Source organism: Ammospiza nelsoni, chromosome 27 (genome assembly GCF_027579445.1).
Source record: "Ammospiza nelsoni isolate bAmmNel1 chromosome 27, bAmmNel1.pri, whole genome shotgun sequence".
Lineage (NCBI taxonomy): Eukaryota > Metazoa > Chordata > Aves > Passeriformes > Passerellidae > Ammospiza > Ammospiza nelsoni.
In genome coordinates, this window is record NC_080659.1 from 6,151,527 (window position 1) to 6,167,750 (window position 16,224).

Consider the following 16,224-nt stretch of genomic DNA (forward strand, 5'->3'; position numbering starts at 1 on the left):
ATTTCCCAAAAATGTCAGGCTCCGGGAGCCACCCAGCCTGAGAAACTTCAGCCCCAGCGGCCGCGGTCTGGCCGAGTGAATCACGGCTGCCCCGGGGCCGGCGGCCGCCCGCGGTCCCGACCCACGGCCCGCGCCCCGGGAAACCGCGCAGGGACCGGGGCAGCGCTGGGGGCTGCGGAAAGGAGAAATTCCCCCTCTGGAGCGGGATGGGGGCTGCGGAAAGGAGAAATTCCCCCTCTGGAGCGGGCTGGGGGCTGCGGAAAGGAGAAATTCCCCCTCTGGAGCGGGCTGGGGGCTGCGGAAAGGAGAAATTCCCCCTCTGGAGCGGGATGGGGGCTGCGGAAAGGGAGAAATTCCCCCTCTGGAGCGGGCTGGGGGCTGCGGCCACCCCGGCTGCCCACCGGCACTGGCCGGAGCCTTCCCCCCTGTTTGCTGCCCCCCTGGCCGGGCTGCCCAGCGAGCACCCCGATTTTGGGGGGTTTTGGGGAGCCAGGGCGCGGGTGGGGTCCCGGGGAGGGGGTGACTCCGCCCTGGGGACATGGGTGGCTCTGGGTGGCACAGGCATCATTGGAAGGTGGCTTGCAGTGCAGGGGGAAGGCGGAGGGACGGCGGCAGTGGGAGGGCAGTGTCGGTCCCCACTGGTGTCACCCCAGGTGGCACAGGGACCTCGCAGCTCTCACAGCACCTGTGGCACGGGGCCAGGGTGAGGGCACAGCGGTCCCCAAGCGCGGGCAGTGCCGGGACCCGCCCGGGAGCAGCCGGAGGTGGCCGAGCCGCTCTGAGTCAGCGGCGGCCGCTCAGCGCTGCCCTTTGCCAGTGACCTTTAAAGCCGCTCCCTGCGGCCCACGGGCCGCGCTCACAGGCACCGCCGGGGCGGGATCCAGCCCGGAGCCCCCTCTGACCCCCAGGATCCAGCCCGCACCCCCTCTGACCCCGGCCGGGCTCTCGGCGTCAGCACGGCGTCCCCCGAGGCCGGGCGGTCCCGCTGCGCCCCCGGCGCGGCTCCGTTCCCAGGGCCTCTGTGCCCCGCTCCGTGCGGGATCTGCCCGTGGGGCCCAGGCCCTGCCACGAACGCTCTGCTCTGCCCGGGTGGCCCTGGGGACATCCCCAAAGCCGCCTGAGCATCCTCGGTCCAGCTTCCCGCCAGCCGCCACCTTCCCGCCTCCCTCCATCGTGTGTCACCAGGGCCCCGAATTAATCTAATTACTTGATTTCCCAGCCAGAGCTCACTCCATAAAATCCTTGGACGCAGACAGCATCTGGCTCAAGGGCCAGGGTGTAAAAAACAAACAAGAAAAAAACCCCAAACCCCGGGAAAAGCGGGAGGAGAGGCGCAGCGGAGCTGCCTCCACTGCTTGCATCCTTTTAAAGTGACCTGGGGGAAAAATAAAGAGGCAAGAAATGCAAAGAATCCAGCAGGCAGAGTTTGCTTTCTATTCCTCTCAGTCACATTTCCACATCCATGGGTAATTTATAACCCGCTTAACCCCTTCCCTGCCGCCCCCCCGCACCCTTTCCCTGCAGAGCATCCTCGGGGCGGCCGCACCTTCCCGCCTCTGTTTGCTTTGGGAGGCACAAACAGTCCCGTGGCGGAGTCTGAGCAGCTCCAGAGGAGGGGAAAAATGTCGAGAGGGTGCTTGAGCACGAGGGATGGGCTGTGCAGGGCTGGGACGTGGAGTGAAGGGACCGCGGGGACACCCCAGACAATGTGGGGAGAGCCCGAGGCTCCCCGAAAGGCTCCGGCAGAGAAATGTAGGTCCGCAGTGATAAATGCGAGAGGCATCGAGTGTTTCTGGAGAGGGGAGGAGGGAGGGCAGCAAGGCTTTGCCAGCTCGGATGGTTTAGCCTGGGAAAGGCTTTTTTCCATGGAAAGGTGAGCGGGCGGAGCGCGGGCAGGTGCAGGGGAGCGGTGCCCACCGGAGGGAGGCTCCCGGTGCCCCGGGGCTCGGGCTGCGGCTCTGCCCCTCCTGCCGGGCCGTGATTTACGGTGACAGCCCCAACCTGCCCCATTTACCGGCCGCTCGTCAGCGGTGCCGGACCCGGGGCTGGCGGGGCTCCAGGAGGGGGAAGGGGAGCGCGGCCCCGCCGGCCCGGCCCTGCTCCGTTCCTGCCGGCCCCGCTTTGATTAATAAGATGAATAAAGTGGCGGGGCGAGGAGAGGCCCCGCTCTCTGCCCTGGGGGGGGGGGGGGGGGGGGCACGGGCTGCGCCCCCCAGCACCCCCAGCCCTTCTGTCCGCCCCAGGGCACCCCCAGGGCTGAGCTGGGACAGCGAGACCCCCCCTTCCCCCGCCGGGGTCCTGCCATGTGTTCCCCATTAGGGCCGGAGGTGAGCGCGGCCCCCAGCCCTCCCCCTCCCCCTCCTCCTCCTCCTCCTCCTCCTCCCCCCGGGCCCACTTTGGGGTGCTGCCATAAATTAGGGGAGTGGGCAGGGCAGGGGTGAGCGGGGGTGCCTTTGATGTCCTGTAAAGCCTGGAAAATCACAGCTGTAAATCCGGGGTGTCAGGGAGAGCCGGGGGGCCCTGAGGAGTGAGGATGAGGATGGGAGGCATGAAGGTGGCTTGGGGAGTCCTGGAGGGACACAGAGGGTGGCACGGTGGGGTGTGACACTGGCTGGGGACCCTCGTGAGGGGTTGGTCCATGTGGGGGGCAGTGGGGCAGCCCTGTCCCTCTGTGCGACACCAGTGGGGTGTGACAGTTCCCGGTCATGGCCTCAGCCCCCCTGGTCCCTTCAGTCCCGAGCCCTGTTGTGTCCCTGCGCCCTGATCCCTGCTGCATCCCCCTTAGCCCACGGCCCCCCCACGCCCCTGCTCCCCATAAATCTCCCGGTCCCCACGTCCCCTTTGTCCCCCTGCACCCCCTGGTGTCCATCCATCCCCCCATCCCGAGCATCCCCGGTCCTTGGACCCCCCCCGTTCTGCTGCATCCCGGGGTCCCCTCACCCCCCGCTGCCCGGGCATCCCCATCCTCCCTCCCGCACCTGGGCTCGCTATCCCCGCCCGGTGCCGGTGCCGGTGCCGGTGCATCTGCGGCAGGCTGCGGCGGCTCCCCCCGCCCCCGGCTCCCCCCGCCCGGCGCACGGCGCGTCACGGCGGGGCCGGCGGCGGCGGCGGCGGGTGCGCTCGGCTCCGCTCCGCTCCGTTCCGCTCCGCTCCGCGCCCGCCATGGCGGCCCCGGCCCGCCGGCCCCGGGCCCTGCTCGCCCTCGGCCTGGCCCTTCTCGCCGCCGCCGCCGCCGCCACCGACCCCTTCTCGCCGCAGCTGGGAGACACCGGCGGGTGCCGCGGGCAGTGCGGCCGCAGCCTGCAGCGCCGGGCCGCCGCCGTGAGTCCGGGGCACCGGGACACCGGGGGGGCAACGGGGGCGTGAGGAGCATCAATGGAACTGGGGGTACCGGGAGCATCGGGGCACTGGGGGCACTGGGGGCACTGGGGGGCACCAGGGGCATGGGGAGCATCAATGGCGCTGGGGGTACCAGGGGCATCATCGTGGGCGCTGGGAGTACTGGGGATATTTGGGGACCATCAGTAGGGGGCAATTCTCAGGGGCAATAATTCTAATAATCTCACATTGGAATGGGGTACCAGGGCATCGGGGCACTGGGGGCAATGGGGGCACTGGAAGGGACTGGGGGCAGCAGGACCACCAGGAGCAGTGGGGACACCCCTGACAGGCATCTCTGCCACTCCCCCGTGGGAGAAACATGGGGGGCACCGAGGCACCCCCAGTGTCTCCTCCAGCAGCTTTGGGGTGCCCCCAGTGAGGGCATCCCCACGGGTTTGGGGTGCCCGCAGTGTCACCCCTTTACCCTGAGCCTGCCCCATCCTGGTGACATCCGTGTAGGCTCTGTGTGCCCCCCACACCCCCTCAGCGTGTGCCCGGCACCCCAAATCGTTACCCCTCCTCCAGAGCAGTGCACCCACACCTCTGCCAGCCCATGCCAAGGCCTGGCTGGTGCCACCACAGACGGGGGGACCCTCCAAGCCCTCCACCCCTGGCCCCGTGCGGACCCACAATGGGGGCACCAGGGGGGCTTTGGGGAGCTCTCCCTGCTCTGGGACCCCCAGCTTTGGGGTGCCAGCCCTCAGCACGGCCCCGGGCGGGGGCGGCGCTGCCCGGTGCCCCCCAGCTGGCCGCGGGGGCCCGGGGGGGCGTCCGGCTGAGCCCGGTGCCTGCGCCCGGTGCCAGCTCCGCGCTCTCCTCCTCCTCGCCGCAGGATGCTGTTCTCAACGCCTGTTACCGGGGCTGCCGGCTGTTCTCCATCTGTCACTTCGTGGATGCGAGCGCCGAGCTCAACACGACCAGAGCCGAGTGCGAAGCAGGTGAGAGGAGCTGCGGCCGAGCGGCCCCCGCGCCCCAAACCCCCGGGGGATCCCCATCCCCATCCCCACATCCCACAGGAGCAGCCAATCCCTGCGCAGCCCCACAGCCAGCGGGGAGGCCTGAGGGGCCCTGGCTGGCTCTGGGGACGGGCACGGGGGTCCCCGGGATTGGGCACCCCCAACCCCGACCCCTCCTCTCCCCAGCCTGTGCTGAAGCCTACGGCAACGCAGAGGAGCAGTTCGGGTGCGTGACCGGGTGCCGCAAGCAGCTGCCCGAGGTGGAGGAGAGCAGGAAGGAGAAGGTGAAGGGAGATGGGGAAATCATTCCTTGAACAGGAGCTCAGCACAGCCCCTCCTCTTCCTCGGGATGGGGGACACCCCACATGTGCAGCCCATCCATCCATGGATCCATGGATCCATCCCTTCATGGATCCATCCATGAACCCATCAATGGATCCATCCATCCATCCATCATCCATCCATGAATCCATGAATCCATCCATCTCTCCATCCATCCATCCATCCATCCATCCATCCATGAATCCATGAATCCATCCATCTCTCCATCCATCCATCCATCCATCCATCCATCCATCCATCCATCCATGAATCCATCCATCCATCTCTCCATCCATCCATGAATCCATGAATCCATCCATCCATCCATCCATCCATCCATCCATCCATCCATCCATCCATCATCCATCCATCCATCCATCCATCCATCCATCCATCCATCATCCATCCATCCATCCATCCATCCATCCATCCATCCATCCATCCATCCATCATCCATCCATCCATCCATCCATCCATCCATCCATCCATCCATCCATCCGTCCATCCATCCCTCTATCCAGGTGGGAGCTCCAGCTGTGCCAGGCTGATCCAAGCCACCACTGGTTGCTTTGTCACAAATCTAAAAAGCAAATTAACTGGGCTGGGCTGGGCTTGGGCCAGGCAGGGCGACCACAGGGAATCCCCAGGGTGAGAGGATCTGACTGGGCATCGTGGCAGATTCCCCCAGTTTTGATTTGTTATCCTTCCCAGTAATCAGCAACGCTTTCCCCTCCTACATTTAATTAATTCAGCTATTGCCCAATTAATTAAATTAGACTTTGGCCCAAGGAGGAGGCTTTTGGCTCCGTGCACGTGCAGGCAAAGATGAATCAGCGCCGTAAAAAGGGTGAAAAGCTCCTTTGAACTCCCCTCCTTTTGCAGCCCCGTTTTAAGACCTTCCCAGTGCCTGATCCCATTTCCCAGCCCCTCTCCAAGGCCAGGGATGAGCATCTGGGGGTGACAGGCAGGGCCCTCACCCCCTCCACCCACCCAAAGCACTCTCCCTCAGGTTCCCAGACGAGCAGGCAAAGCAGATTTAGCATAATAATTAGATACAGAATCTGACCTATTTATTTCCTGTTTGCTGGTTTGACCGTGCAAGGGGCTGTCGGAAAATGTTCGGAGCCAGTGGCAGGGAGCAGCCAAGCGGATTCCAGCAGGGATGCTTTAAAAATAACAAACTGCCGCGACGGCCAAGAATCCAGGGCACCGAGAGGCTGCCAGGAGAGCAACGCCCTCGGCACCGCGGCCGCTCCGCTCCCATTGTCCCCGGCACAGGAGGGAGATCCCACCCCAGAGGGACGGGCCTGGGGCTGGGGGACGGCCCCAAAGCCGGGTGGTCACTCCAGGGACCCTTGGTGACCCTCCTGGGGCTGGAGCACAGCCTGGAACATCCCTCTCTGTGCTGGGAGAAGCAGAGCCCAGAGCTGAGCTCAGCTCACCCCAGCCATGACCTGGGGTGGGATGTCCCCTGTTGGGGTGGGTGACGAGGGGACAGCTGTGAGGTGATGTCCCTTCTCCTTCGCAGAGCCTGGAGCTGAAATTGCCGGCGTTCTCCATGCTGGATTTGGTCTCCACCTTCTGCAACGACATCGTCAGCTCTGCCCAGAGCTTCATCTCCTCCACCTGGACCTTCTACCTGCAGGCGGATGATGGCAAAGTCGTGGTGTTCCAGGTGGGGTTGTCCCCAGGACCCTTCTGTGGGTGCCCACAGGAGTGGGGACCCCTTTCCTGACTGCCTTCTCCCTCTCTCCCTGCTGACCCAGTCCCAGCCTGAGATGGAGTTCCCAGCAGCCGAGGCCCTGGAGATCCAGCCAGCACAGCCGGGATCGGGGTCGGGGTCCAGCCCTGGTGTCCCCCAGCCCCACACAGGTTTGGGGGGCTCTGGGCTGCTGGGAGGGGGCTGGGAGGGGGCTGGGAGCCTCCGAGCCCTCCTGGCTCCCTTCCGAGATCTCCAGAGCTGAAGAAATTTCCCATTTCTTGGGTCTGATCATCTTCTCACACTCCCACCCACGCTGGGGGGATCTGGATGGGGCCCTGGTGGGATCCTCAGTGCCCCCTTAGCGGGCAGGGGGGTCCCAGGGGGAGAGGGGAGGGTGTGCCCATGGGTGTGCCCACATGGGTGTGCCCAATGTTCAGCATCGCCTCTCCCCTGCCAGGCCCCCGGGCAAAGGGGGACAAGCCCCCCGTGAAGGAGCCGCGGGACAAGGCCAAGGCGCATCCCCCGGAGCCCCCGCAGCAGGAGCATGACTTCCTGGGCTGCATGTCCAAGTAGGTGCTCTGGGACCCGCTGGACGTGGCACAGCAGATCCCCCCCAGCCCCAATCCCCAGCCCGTGCCCTGCCATAAACCCGTGCCTCCTCTTTGGCGGGGGGTGGTGGGGTGCTACAGGCGCTCGGGCCTTCCTCGCTGGATCCTGGCCGCCTGCCTCTTCCTCTCCATCATGGTGATGCTGTGGCTCAGCTGTGCCAGCCTGGTCACCGCCCCCGAGCAGCACGTCAAGACTCAGGTACGGGGTGAGCACAGCCCCAGGGTGCCAGGGACGCCTGGCACGGTGGGGTGGGCATTGTTGTGCCCTCTTTGTGCTCCCCACTCCTGGCATGGCTGGGTGGGCATTGCTGTGCCCTCTTTGTGCTGCCCAGTCTCTGTGTGGGGTGTGAGGCTCATCCACATCCAGCCCCGCGGTGCCCCCAAGCCGGGGGTGATCTGCACCCCGCTCTGGGGCTGCACTGTTGTCTCTGCCTCTCCTGCAGCCCCTGAGCATCAACGGGGACAAGGAGTACCTGGAGGACCTGGACGGCCCCGGCCCTTTCCCGCTGCCTCCCGTCATCACCGTCACCCTGTGCCCCGCGCCCGGCGGGGAGGACGCGGGGCCGCTGCCCCTCAAGGTCGACCTGGACAAGACCATCCTGTAGGGCTCCCGTCCCTGCCCACCGCCTCCGCCTCCCTCTCACCGACCCCACGGCATCGCCCCACGGCTCCCCGCGTCCCCCGGTCCCGCAGGGGCATCTCCGCCTCCGGCCGGGCCCCGCTCCCCTCACGGGCACGGCCGGGTCCCGCTCTGATCCCCGGGCACGGCCGGGTCCCGGGTCCCGCTCCCCTCACGGGCACGGCCGGGTCCCGGGTCCCGCTCCCCTCACGGGCACGGCCGGGTCCCGCTCTGATCCCCGGGCACGGCCGGGTCCCGGGTCCCGCTCCCCTCACGGGCACGGCCGGGTCCCGGGCCCCGCTCCCCTCACGGGCACGCCCGCTCCGGGGGCTCCGGGGGCTCCGGGAGCCGGGAGCGGCTCTGCCTCCCCCAGGGATGCGCTGCGGGCTGGGATCCGGGCCTGCGGAGCCGAGAGGGAGCTGCCAGGGCGGGCAGGCCGCAGGGAGCCCGGCGGGTCCCCGAGCGGGACTCTCAGTCTGCCCCGCCCGGAGCCGCCGGGGCCCCGCAGCCCTCCGGGCACGGCTCCAGCGCTGGGCAGGAGGGAGCCGGCTGCGGTGGGGGATGGAGAGCGTCTGCAGCCTTCGGAGCTTTGGCTCGGCATATCCCCGGCCTCCCACCTTGGGCTGAGCCTCCGAGGCGCCGGCCCCGGCCCTGGGAACTCCCTTCCGCCGGCCGGAGCCGATTGCCTCGGGGAGCCGAAACGTGGCGAATGGATTTGGCCTTGGCAGCCGGAGACGGGAGCGGATCCCGCCGCCTCCGTGCCCACGCCAGCGCCCGGCCGGCCCCTTCCCGGAGCTGCGGAGGGGCCCTGGGATGGCTCCTTCCCCTCCCGGCTCCGTGATGCCCTTGGGCAGCTGGCCCTGGTGCCAACAAGCTGCTGGTGGGACCAAGCCGGGGATGAGGCGGCGTTTCCCTGACTTCAAGCGTGGACAGGAGGTGGGAGCTGCTGGGACGGCTCCATCCTGGGCTCGGCATCCTGCAGGGACGGCTCCATCCTGGGCTCAGCATCCCTGCCCCACGCTGGGAGCAGCCTGCGGGGCTGTAGCTGACGGCAGGACCCGGTCTCTGTGTCCCTGGGCTCACAGCGCTGCCAGCAAAGCGGGCAGTGGGACCAAGCATGGCTCCCCTCGGCTCAGCCTGCACAGCCCCCGGGCATGGAGGTGTCTCCCTGCTCCCCACCTCCCCTCATTCTCCACCACTCGATTCCATGCATCGTTCCGTGGTTTGATTTGCACCGGCGTGCCGCTCCTCGGCCCCGGGGGACACCCCAGTGCCGGAGGGTGTCAGTCCAGCCGCCCCTCTGTCACCTAACACGTCTGTACAGATTAACTTATTATCCCGACCCCTCCTTGGGTTTTTGGGCTCTCTCGTGTGCCGGCGGCTCATGGGGCCGTGCTGTGCTGGGACCGGGGCCTCTCATCCCCGTCCCCACCGGTTTTGTGCTGCTCCGTGTCACTTCCACCCATCCGACATATCTGGGTTTGGGGAACCGGGTTGGGGGGAGGCGTGGGGGGGTCTCGTATCAGTTTTGGGGTCCACTTTTCGTTGTTGCTTTCCGGCCGCGTGTGAAGCTCGGTGCAGTCAGTCTGTGATGTTCCGGCCGCGGCAGCGCCCCCGATCCCCGGGCAGGAGCTGCGGGGACAGCGGGGCCTGGAGCCCTCCTGGTCCTGGAGCCCTCCCGGCCTGGAGCCCTCCCGGCCTGGAGCCCTCCTGGTCCTGGAGCTCTCCTGGTCCTGGAGCCCTCCTGGTCCTGGAGCTCTCCTGGTCCTGGAGCCCTCCTGGTCCTGGAGCTCTCCTGATCCTGGAGCCCTCCTGGTCCTGGAGCTCTCCTGATCCTGGAGCCCTCCTGGTCCTGGAGCCCTCCTGATCCTGGAGCCCTCCTGATCCTGGAGCTCTCCTGATCCTGGAGCTCTCCTGATCCTGGAGCCCTCCTGGTCCTGGAGCTCTCCTGATCCTGGAGCCCTCCTGGTCCTGGAGCTCTCCTGGTCCTGGAGCCCTCCTGGTCCTGGAGCCCTCCTGGTCCTGGAGCTCTCCTGATCCTGGAGCCCTCCTGGTCCTGGAGCCCTCCTGGTCCTGGAGCCCTCCTGGTCCTGGAGCTCTCCTGATCCTGGAGCTCTCCTGATCCTGGAGCCCTCCTGGTCCTGGAGCTCTCCTGGTCCTGGAGCCCTCCTGGCCTGGGGCCCTCCCGGCCTGGAACCCTCCTGGCCTCGCCTCGAAGGGCAAACCCAGCCCCGAGCTGGGAGGGGGAATAGAATAAAGGTTTGTACCAGAGCTGGGTGAGTCTGTGGCTTGGTGGGGTGCTGGTCCCAGGGTGGGAGCGGGTTTGATTCCCCACATGGGGCCGGCAGGAGGGCACGGGGCTGTTCCCGTTCTGGAAACTGAGCCGGGATGAAAGCTCTGGCAAACCAGAGAGAAATCCCTGCTGGGCAGCTTGGCATGGGCACGGAACAAAGATCCTCTCTGCTGCTGGGTTGAGACGTTCAGCATCAGGAGTGGGAGGAGAGGCAAGGCCCCCAAACCATCCCCTGCGAGCTGCAAGGAGGGGAAGGCGGGGATGCAGCACCAGGGAGGGCTCCGTGCATGTGGAAGGGCTGGGAAACGAGGGCTTTTCCCACTGAAAACCACCCGTGGACACCATTTGGAGCAGGGAAATAATGGGGACATGCCGGTGTCACACACCAGTGTCACACCCCAGCACACGTGCAGCACCGGGGGGCTGGCACGTCCCACCTTCCCTTTCCCTGCCGTGTGTTTGTCCTGGCGCCGTGCCCACGGCCCAGCCGGGCTCTCCCGTGCCAGGCACGGCGGGGCAGCTCACGCGAGGCGCTGGAGCCTCTGCAGCCTCGCCTGCAGCGCTTCAGTAGCCCAGCAGGGTCCCGAGCTCGGAGCCAGCCGCTCCCCCGAGGAGCCCCCGTTTGCCGCGGGGTGCGGAGCCAGGGATGCGGAGGTGCCGGGGATGGATGTCACGGCCAAAGAAGGCTCTCCAAAAGCCTGCTCTGCTCCCTGCCAGCAGCCCGTGCTGCCGGAGCACGTCCCTGCCGTGTCACCCCCTGCCCGGGCTGGGGAGGAGGGGAGCGGGGCTGCGCTCGCACCATGGGGACGGGAGGGGTTTGCCCTACATGGAGTGCACGGGGATGGCGTTCCAGCTGGGTGGGAGGATGCCCCGGGCAGCCTGGGCCCTGTGGGGCTGGCATGGAGGCACAGGGGGTGCCATGGCCACGTTCCCCAGCCTGGCATGGGAGGCACATTGGCTGCCATGGTTGTGTTCCCCAGCCTGGCATGGCAGGCACAGGGGGTGCCATGGCCACGTTCCCCAGCCTGGCATGGGAGGCACAGGGGGTGCCATGGCCACGTTCCCCAGCCTGGCATGGGAGGCACAGGGGGTACCATGGCCACATTCCCCAGCCCACAATGGGATTTGCACGGTGTCCTCAGCAGTGCCTGGGGGTGGGCAGAGGGGTGGGAGGGCAGGAAAAGAGGGAAGGGCTGGGAGATGGAGCCCAGCATGGAGCAGCTTTTGAGGTGGGCACAATCTGATGATTTGGGGGCAATAACCCCCTGGCCAGGGCCAGGCCATTGAGTGCCCCTCAGAGGGCAGGGACAGCCCTCAGGGAGTGTCTTTGCGCTGAATTTTCACAGGAAAATTTGCAGGAAGGCCCCAGATCAGGGCAGACAGCTGGCAAACCCAGCCCAGGGCGGGCAGCAGCTCTGAGTGTGTCCCCTCCTGGGATGGGAGCTGGGCTGCAGACCGTGGACAAGCTCCTCGTCTTTAAACTGGAGTCAGATTCCTCCCTGCTGGCTCGGGGTGCAGGAAACCGTGCCCAGGAGCAGGTGAGGAGGGACCCCACTCTAACGAGAAGGAGACGCATGAAATCCGCTGGTTCCACTCCCCCCAGCAGGCAGCCCGGGGCTTTTCCACCCTTTTCCTTCTCGCTCCCTCTTTCATTTGTTCACAGGGGAAGGGAAATTCCTGGTGTGTGGCCGTGGGCAGGCCAGGCTGTGAGGAGTCACCCTCCAGCCCGTGGTGGTGCTGAGGGCATGGGGTGGGTCACGTCCTTGGGGTGAGTGTGTGCGTGCCCACGTTCACATCCAAGTGTCCATCACTGTGTCCTTGTGTCCATCACGGTGTCCTTGTATCCATAGCCGTGTCCTTATGTCCATCCCTGTGTCCTTGTGTCCATCCTCATGTCCTCATGTCCATCACGGTGTCCTTGTGTCCCTCACAGTGTCCTTGTGTCAATCCTCATGTCCTCGTGTCCATCACTGTGTCCTTATGTCCATCCTCACATCCTCGTGTCCATCACCATGTCCTTGTGTCCATCACCGTATCCTTGTGTCCATCCTCACATCCTCATGTTCATCACTGTGTCCTTGTGTCCATCACCATGTCCCTGTGTCCATCACCGTGTCCTTGTGTCCATCACCATGTCCCTGTGTCCATCACGGTGTCCTTGTGTCCATCCTCATGTCCTCATGTCCATCCTCATGTCGTGTCCATCCTCATGTCCTCATGTCCACCCTCCCACCCTCATGCTCATCCTGATGTCCTCGTGTCCACACTCACCTTTATGTCCACGTGTCCACGCTCACACCCTCATGTTCATGCTCACCTCTGTGTGTCCACATGTCCAAGCACAGCTCCACAACTAACCCCAGATGTGTCTGTGGCAAGTACCCCCAAAAAGTGGGGAAAACCCAGCAAGTTTCCCCTACACTTCCACCCAGAGCCCTGTGGCCTCTCCCCCTTGGCTGTGGCTTGGTCTCTGTGCCAGCAGTGGGTGCAGAAGGTTTGTGGGGGTCCCACCAGCTGTAATCAGGGTCAGCACCCCCCTGGCTGCTCTTGGTGGCTGCACTGGGCTGCTGCTGTCCCCTCCAGAAGATCTCAGCTGCCGGGAGCTGGCCTGGCTCCACCAGCTCACACAATGCCCGAGGAGCGGGGCCAGGCAGGGATTTCCCTCCCCTCCTGCCATCTGCTCCCAACGTGCCTTTGTCCCCGTTCCTCACCCCGTTCCCCTCAGGAGCATCCAGCTCCTTCTCCTGGAGCCCTGGGCCTGCTCCTCCAGGATGTCCCTGCTTGGGGACAGCACTGGGGTCCTTGGGAAGCCTCAGAGGGCAGAAACCCCAGGACTGGGTCAGCAGGGAGGACAAGTCCATGTGCCAATCCCCCTTTTGATGGTTTGGGACCAAACTTTGATGGATTGCCAGCACAGAGCTGCAATCCCGAATTCCTGACCAACACTCGGAGCTGTAAACTCACTATTAACCCCAATGGAGATAAATCCCCACCCAGGGATGGAGAGAGGATGAGGAGGTGAGATGGGGAGCTGGACAAGGGCTCAAAGCACCTTCCTGACCCCACATGTGGAGCTGAGCCCCATCCCTTACAAATTCTCCTTTGAATTGTGCCTGGAACCAGCACAAAGCCCTCAAGGCCTTCAGAGATGGAAACCCCATGGAGCTGCTGGAACTGGGCAGGGCAGCACCATGCCAGGGATGGGAAAACACATCCATGGGTCTCCTCTGCCCGGTAAAACACATCCATGGGTCTCCTCTGCCCAGTGAAACACATCCATGGGTCTCCTCTGCCCGGTAAAACACATCTGTGTGTCTCCTCTGCCCGGTAAAACACATCCATGGGTCTCCTCTGCCCAGTGAAACACATCCATGGGTCTCCTCTGCCCGGTAAAACACATCTGTGTGTCTCCTCTGCCCGGTAAAACACATCTGTGTGTCTCCTCTGCCCGGTAAAACACATCCATGGGTCTCCTCTCCTTCCTACCGAGCCCGGAGCCACGGGTGATTCAACAACAACAAAACCAAAGGAAAAACAATCTGCTGGTGCTAATGGGATTGGTTCTGTCCCTACCACGCACATTCCAGCCCGGCTCGAGGGACCCTCGGGGGGCGGGGGGGGGGGGATAATGAAGCCAAATTATTCCTCGTGTTCAAATGTCAGAGCTGAGCGTGGTGCCGGGCCTGGCGCAGCTGCTGGGCCCTGGCGCTGCCGTGGGGAAGGGGAGAACCCCAGAGCACAGCCAGGACAGGCATTATCCTGCAGCCAGGACAGGCATTTTCCATCCCCTGGCCTCCATTGTCACTGCTTGGAACACGAGGGGCTGCGCTCCCCGCTCGTTCCTGTGTTCTCCTGCCAGGTGAGGAGCACAGCCAAGCTGGGTTTGGCTGGCTTGGGTGGGAACCAGGCTCCCTGAAGGGAACCAGGCTCCCCATGGGCTGGGGTGGTGCTGCAGCACCTGGAGCCATCCCTGGTGTTTGGGGGGTGACACGTGTGGGACACGGAGGGGACCTGTGGGTTCGTGGCCTCACCACGGTGCCAAATGGAGCTGGGAATGGCCAATGCTGCCAACTGAGCAGGAGCCAGCTCCTGAGGGGGTCAGCTCTCCATGTGGGACTGGAAGGAGCCCAAGATTCCAGCCAGAGGTGTTGATCCTTCCCCCAGGCCAGACCCCACGTGCTCTGTGTCCTGCTCGTTCCTGCTCCTCACAGGGGCAGTATTCCCATATTCCTGTTCCATCCTGCTGGGGAAGGTGGCACTGCTGCTCCCCAGGGTGGGCATCCAGCCAGAGAGCCAGGCTGGCTCCATCCTGGCACGGAAGGGATGCTGCTGTCGCCAGGTTTTGTGCTGGTTCTGTTGGATTGTCTCTGAAATTGGGGAGTTTGGGAATGCAGGGCTTGGCTGCACCCCAGGATGGTGGGAGCCCACAGAGCTCATCCCACAGAGCTCATCCTCAGGGACTTGGGGGTTCCACATCCCTGGGGGTCTCACACCCTTGAGGGTCTCACATCCCTTGGTGGCTGCTCCCCATGGAATTCTCTCTCTGCAGTGGGCCCTGGCAGTGTTGGAGCTGCAGGGGAAGGAGGGGATGGAGGATCCACGTCCCCCTGCCCACAGCAGATCGAACATCTCAAACATCTCCACGGGAAATGCATCCAAAGGGGCAGGATGAAAGGGAGAGAAGGGCTGGTCCATCGAGCTGGCACAGCAGCCACACCCCAGCCTGTGCTCCTGACCCTGCCCAGGCTCACGCCGTGTCAGGATTACCCAGGGATTAGCAGGGAGCAGAAATCCAGAGGGAATAAGAGCAGGGAGAAGCGCTGGCACTGAGAAACACCACCACACCCTCAGGGCAGGCAGGACACAGAGCTGGGATATCACCAGGAGGAGCGAGGGAGGTCGTTGCAGCCTCCTTCACGACGAGAGAAAATAAAGCAGCCAAAAATGTAACAAGAATTGAGGGAAAAACCCCGTGCTGAGAAAAATCTAACAAAAATTGGGAAAAAAATTAATAAAACTCCTGGATGGTGGTGCTGGGAGCTGTGAGGAATTCCTGCTCCTGAGCAGGATGAAATGAGGAGGTCTGAGGGAAAGGCAGAGCTGCCAGCTCATGATTTTGTCATTACTCTCCCAGTGCTGGCTGTGGATTTTAAAGTCCAGCTGTGGGAGCCGTGGGATACGCAAGAGCTTGGCTTGCAGCAAAAGGTACATGGAGAAACCTCATGTTTTGCAAGGGGAAAAACAAACGAAAAAAAAGGTGAAAATATGACTCAAATAGATCCTGAAGGCTTGAAATCAAGATCAGAAAGAAGAAGAATGTAAATAGAATAATGCAGAGTAGTTTGGAGTTTATTCCTTTTATTTTTTTCAACCCAGTCCAGTTAGAGTTGGGATTTTCCAGGCAGACCACTGCTCTCCACAGTAGGAATTCCAGGCCTGCCTGGATGCACTGAGTGCACAGGATAAATATATTACAGTTGTGTGAGTTGCTCAGATTGCTGTGCTAACACTGGTCATAAAATTCACCTTAGATATAAGGCAGGCTGCTCGGGAAAGGGGGCTAAGTGCACTCAACAAATAATGAAGAGAAATAAAAATAAATATCAAATGGCCCATAAAATCAAACAATAATGGTAACTAAAAAGTTCCTGGATTTGCTGCCAGAGGTAAAATCCCATCAGCAATATGAAATAACAAGAAATCCCCCCCTTGGCTCCTTCTCCACATGACACAAGTCAGCACGCCTGGTCACCAGAGTCGTTATGGAATACATCCTCCTCCCAGGGTCTTAGAAATGCATTTTTCCTGCTTTGAGAGACCTTCTGGGGTTCCATTTAACGGGGATCTGGGGAACACGTGAAAGGCATTTACAGCATCCAGCCCGGCCCTGCTTTTCCTGCAGGGGAAGCAGAGGTGGAACATTCACAGCCTTGCCACCACACCTGGGATGGAGAGGGCACAGCCCTTGGGGGACAGGGGTAGCTGCACTTCCAATAGCAGGGGGGACCTAAAAATATCAGGGGGGGACCTAAAAATATCAGGGGGGACATAAAAATAACAGAGGGGGAGCTTTTTTTTGAAGTCTTTCACAGATCAGGGTGTGCTGACCAGGTGAGGGGCAGCTGAGGGAGATGGGGAAGGGGCTCAGGAGGAGAAAAGGAGGCTCAGGAGGGACCTTTGGGCTCTCCTGACAGGAGGGGACAGCTTGGGGGGCTCAGGCTCAGCTCCCAGGGGACAACAGGACCAGAGGGAACGGCCTCAAGCTGGGTATTGGGGAAATTTCCTCATGGAAAGGATGGTGATGGTCAGGAAGGGGCTGCCCAGGGAGGTTTGAAATGTCCAAG

General features: G+C 63.4%; 1 protein-coding gene across 7 annotated transcripts; it reads left to right on the forward strand.

Annotated features, from left to right (window-relative positions):
• The first annotated feature begins 1,617 nt into the window (after window positions 1–1,617).
• Window positions 1,618–9,075, forward strand: TMEM59L (transmembrane protein 59 like). 7 transcript variants are annotated; one of them, XM_059489543.1, is made up of 10 exons: window positions 1,618–1,752; window positions 2,244–2,327; window positions 3,259–3,321; window positions 4,214–4,319; window positions 4,524–4,621; window positions 6,187–6,333; window positions 6,425–6,530; window positions 6,818–6,929; window positions 7,026–7,174; window positions 7,412–9,075. In XM_059489543.1, the coding sequence occupies exons 1-10, from the start codon at window positions 1,651–1,653 to the stop codon at window positions 8,212–8,214; spliced, it is 1,770 nt and encodes a 589-aa protein (XP_059345526.1). In that variant the 5' UTR covers window positions 1,618–1,650; the 3' UTR covers window positions 8,215–9,075. The 7 variants fall into 7 exon arrangements, with proteins under 7 accessions (XP_059345526.1, XP_059345527.1, XP_059345529.1 ...); XM_059489544.1 differs by having other exon boundaries at window positions 7,050–7,174; XM_059489546.1 differs by having other exon boundaries at window positions 7,026–7,167; window positions 7,412–7,785.
• The last annotated feature ends 7,149 nt before the right edge of the window (window positions 9,076–16,224 follow it).

What these genes read in the sequence shown, in the direction of transcription:
- TMEM59L (XM_059489543.1), top strand. Translation starts at nt 1,651, where the DNA reads ATGGGCTGTGCAGGGCTGGGACGTGGAGTGAAGGGACCGCGGGGACAC. An exon ending in AAAGGCTCCGGCAGAGAAAT is followed by an intron (nt 1,753 to 2,243) that starts GTAGGTCCGCAG and finishes TGTCCGCCCCAG; the next exon opens with GGCACCCCCAGGGCTGAGCT. An exon ending in CAGAGCCGAGTGCGAAGCAG is followed by an intron (nt 4,320 to 4,523) that starts GTGAGAGGAGCT and finishes TCCTCTCCCCAG; the next exon opens with CCTGTGCTGAAGCCTACGGC.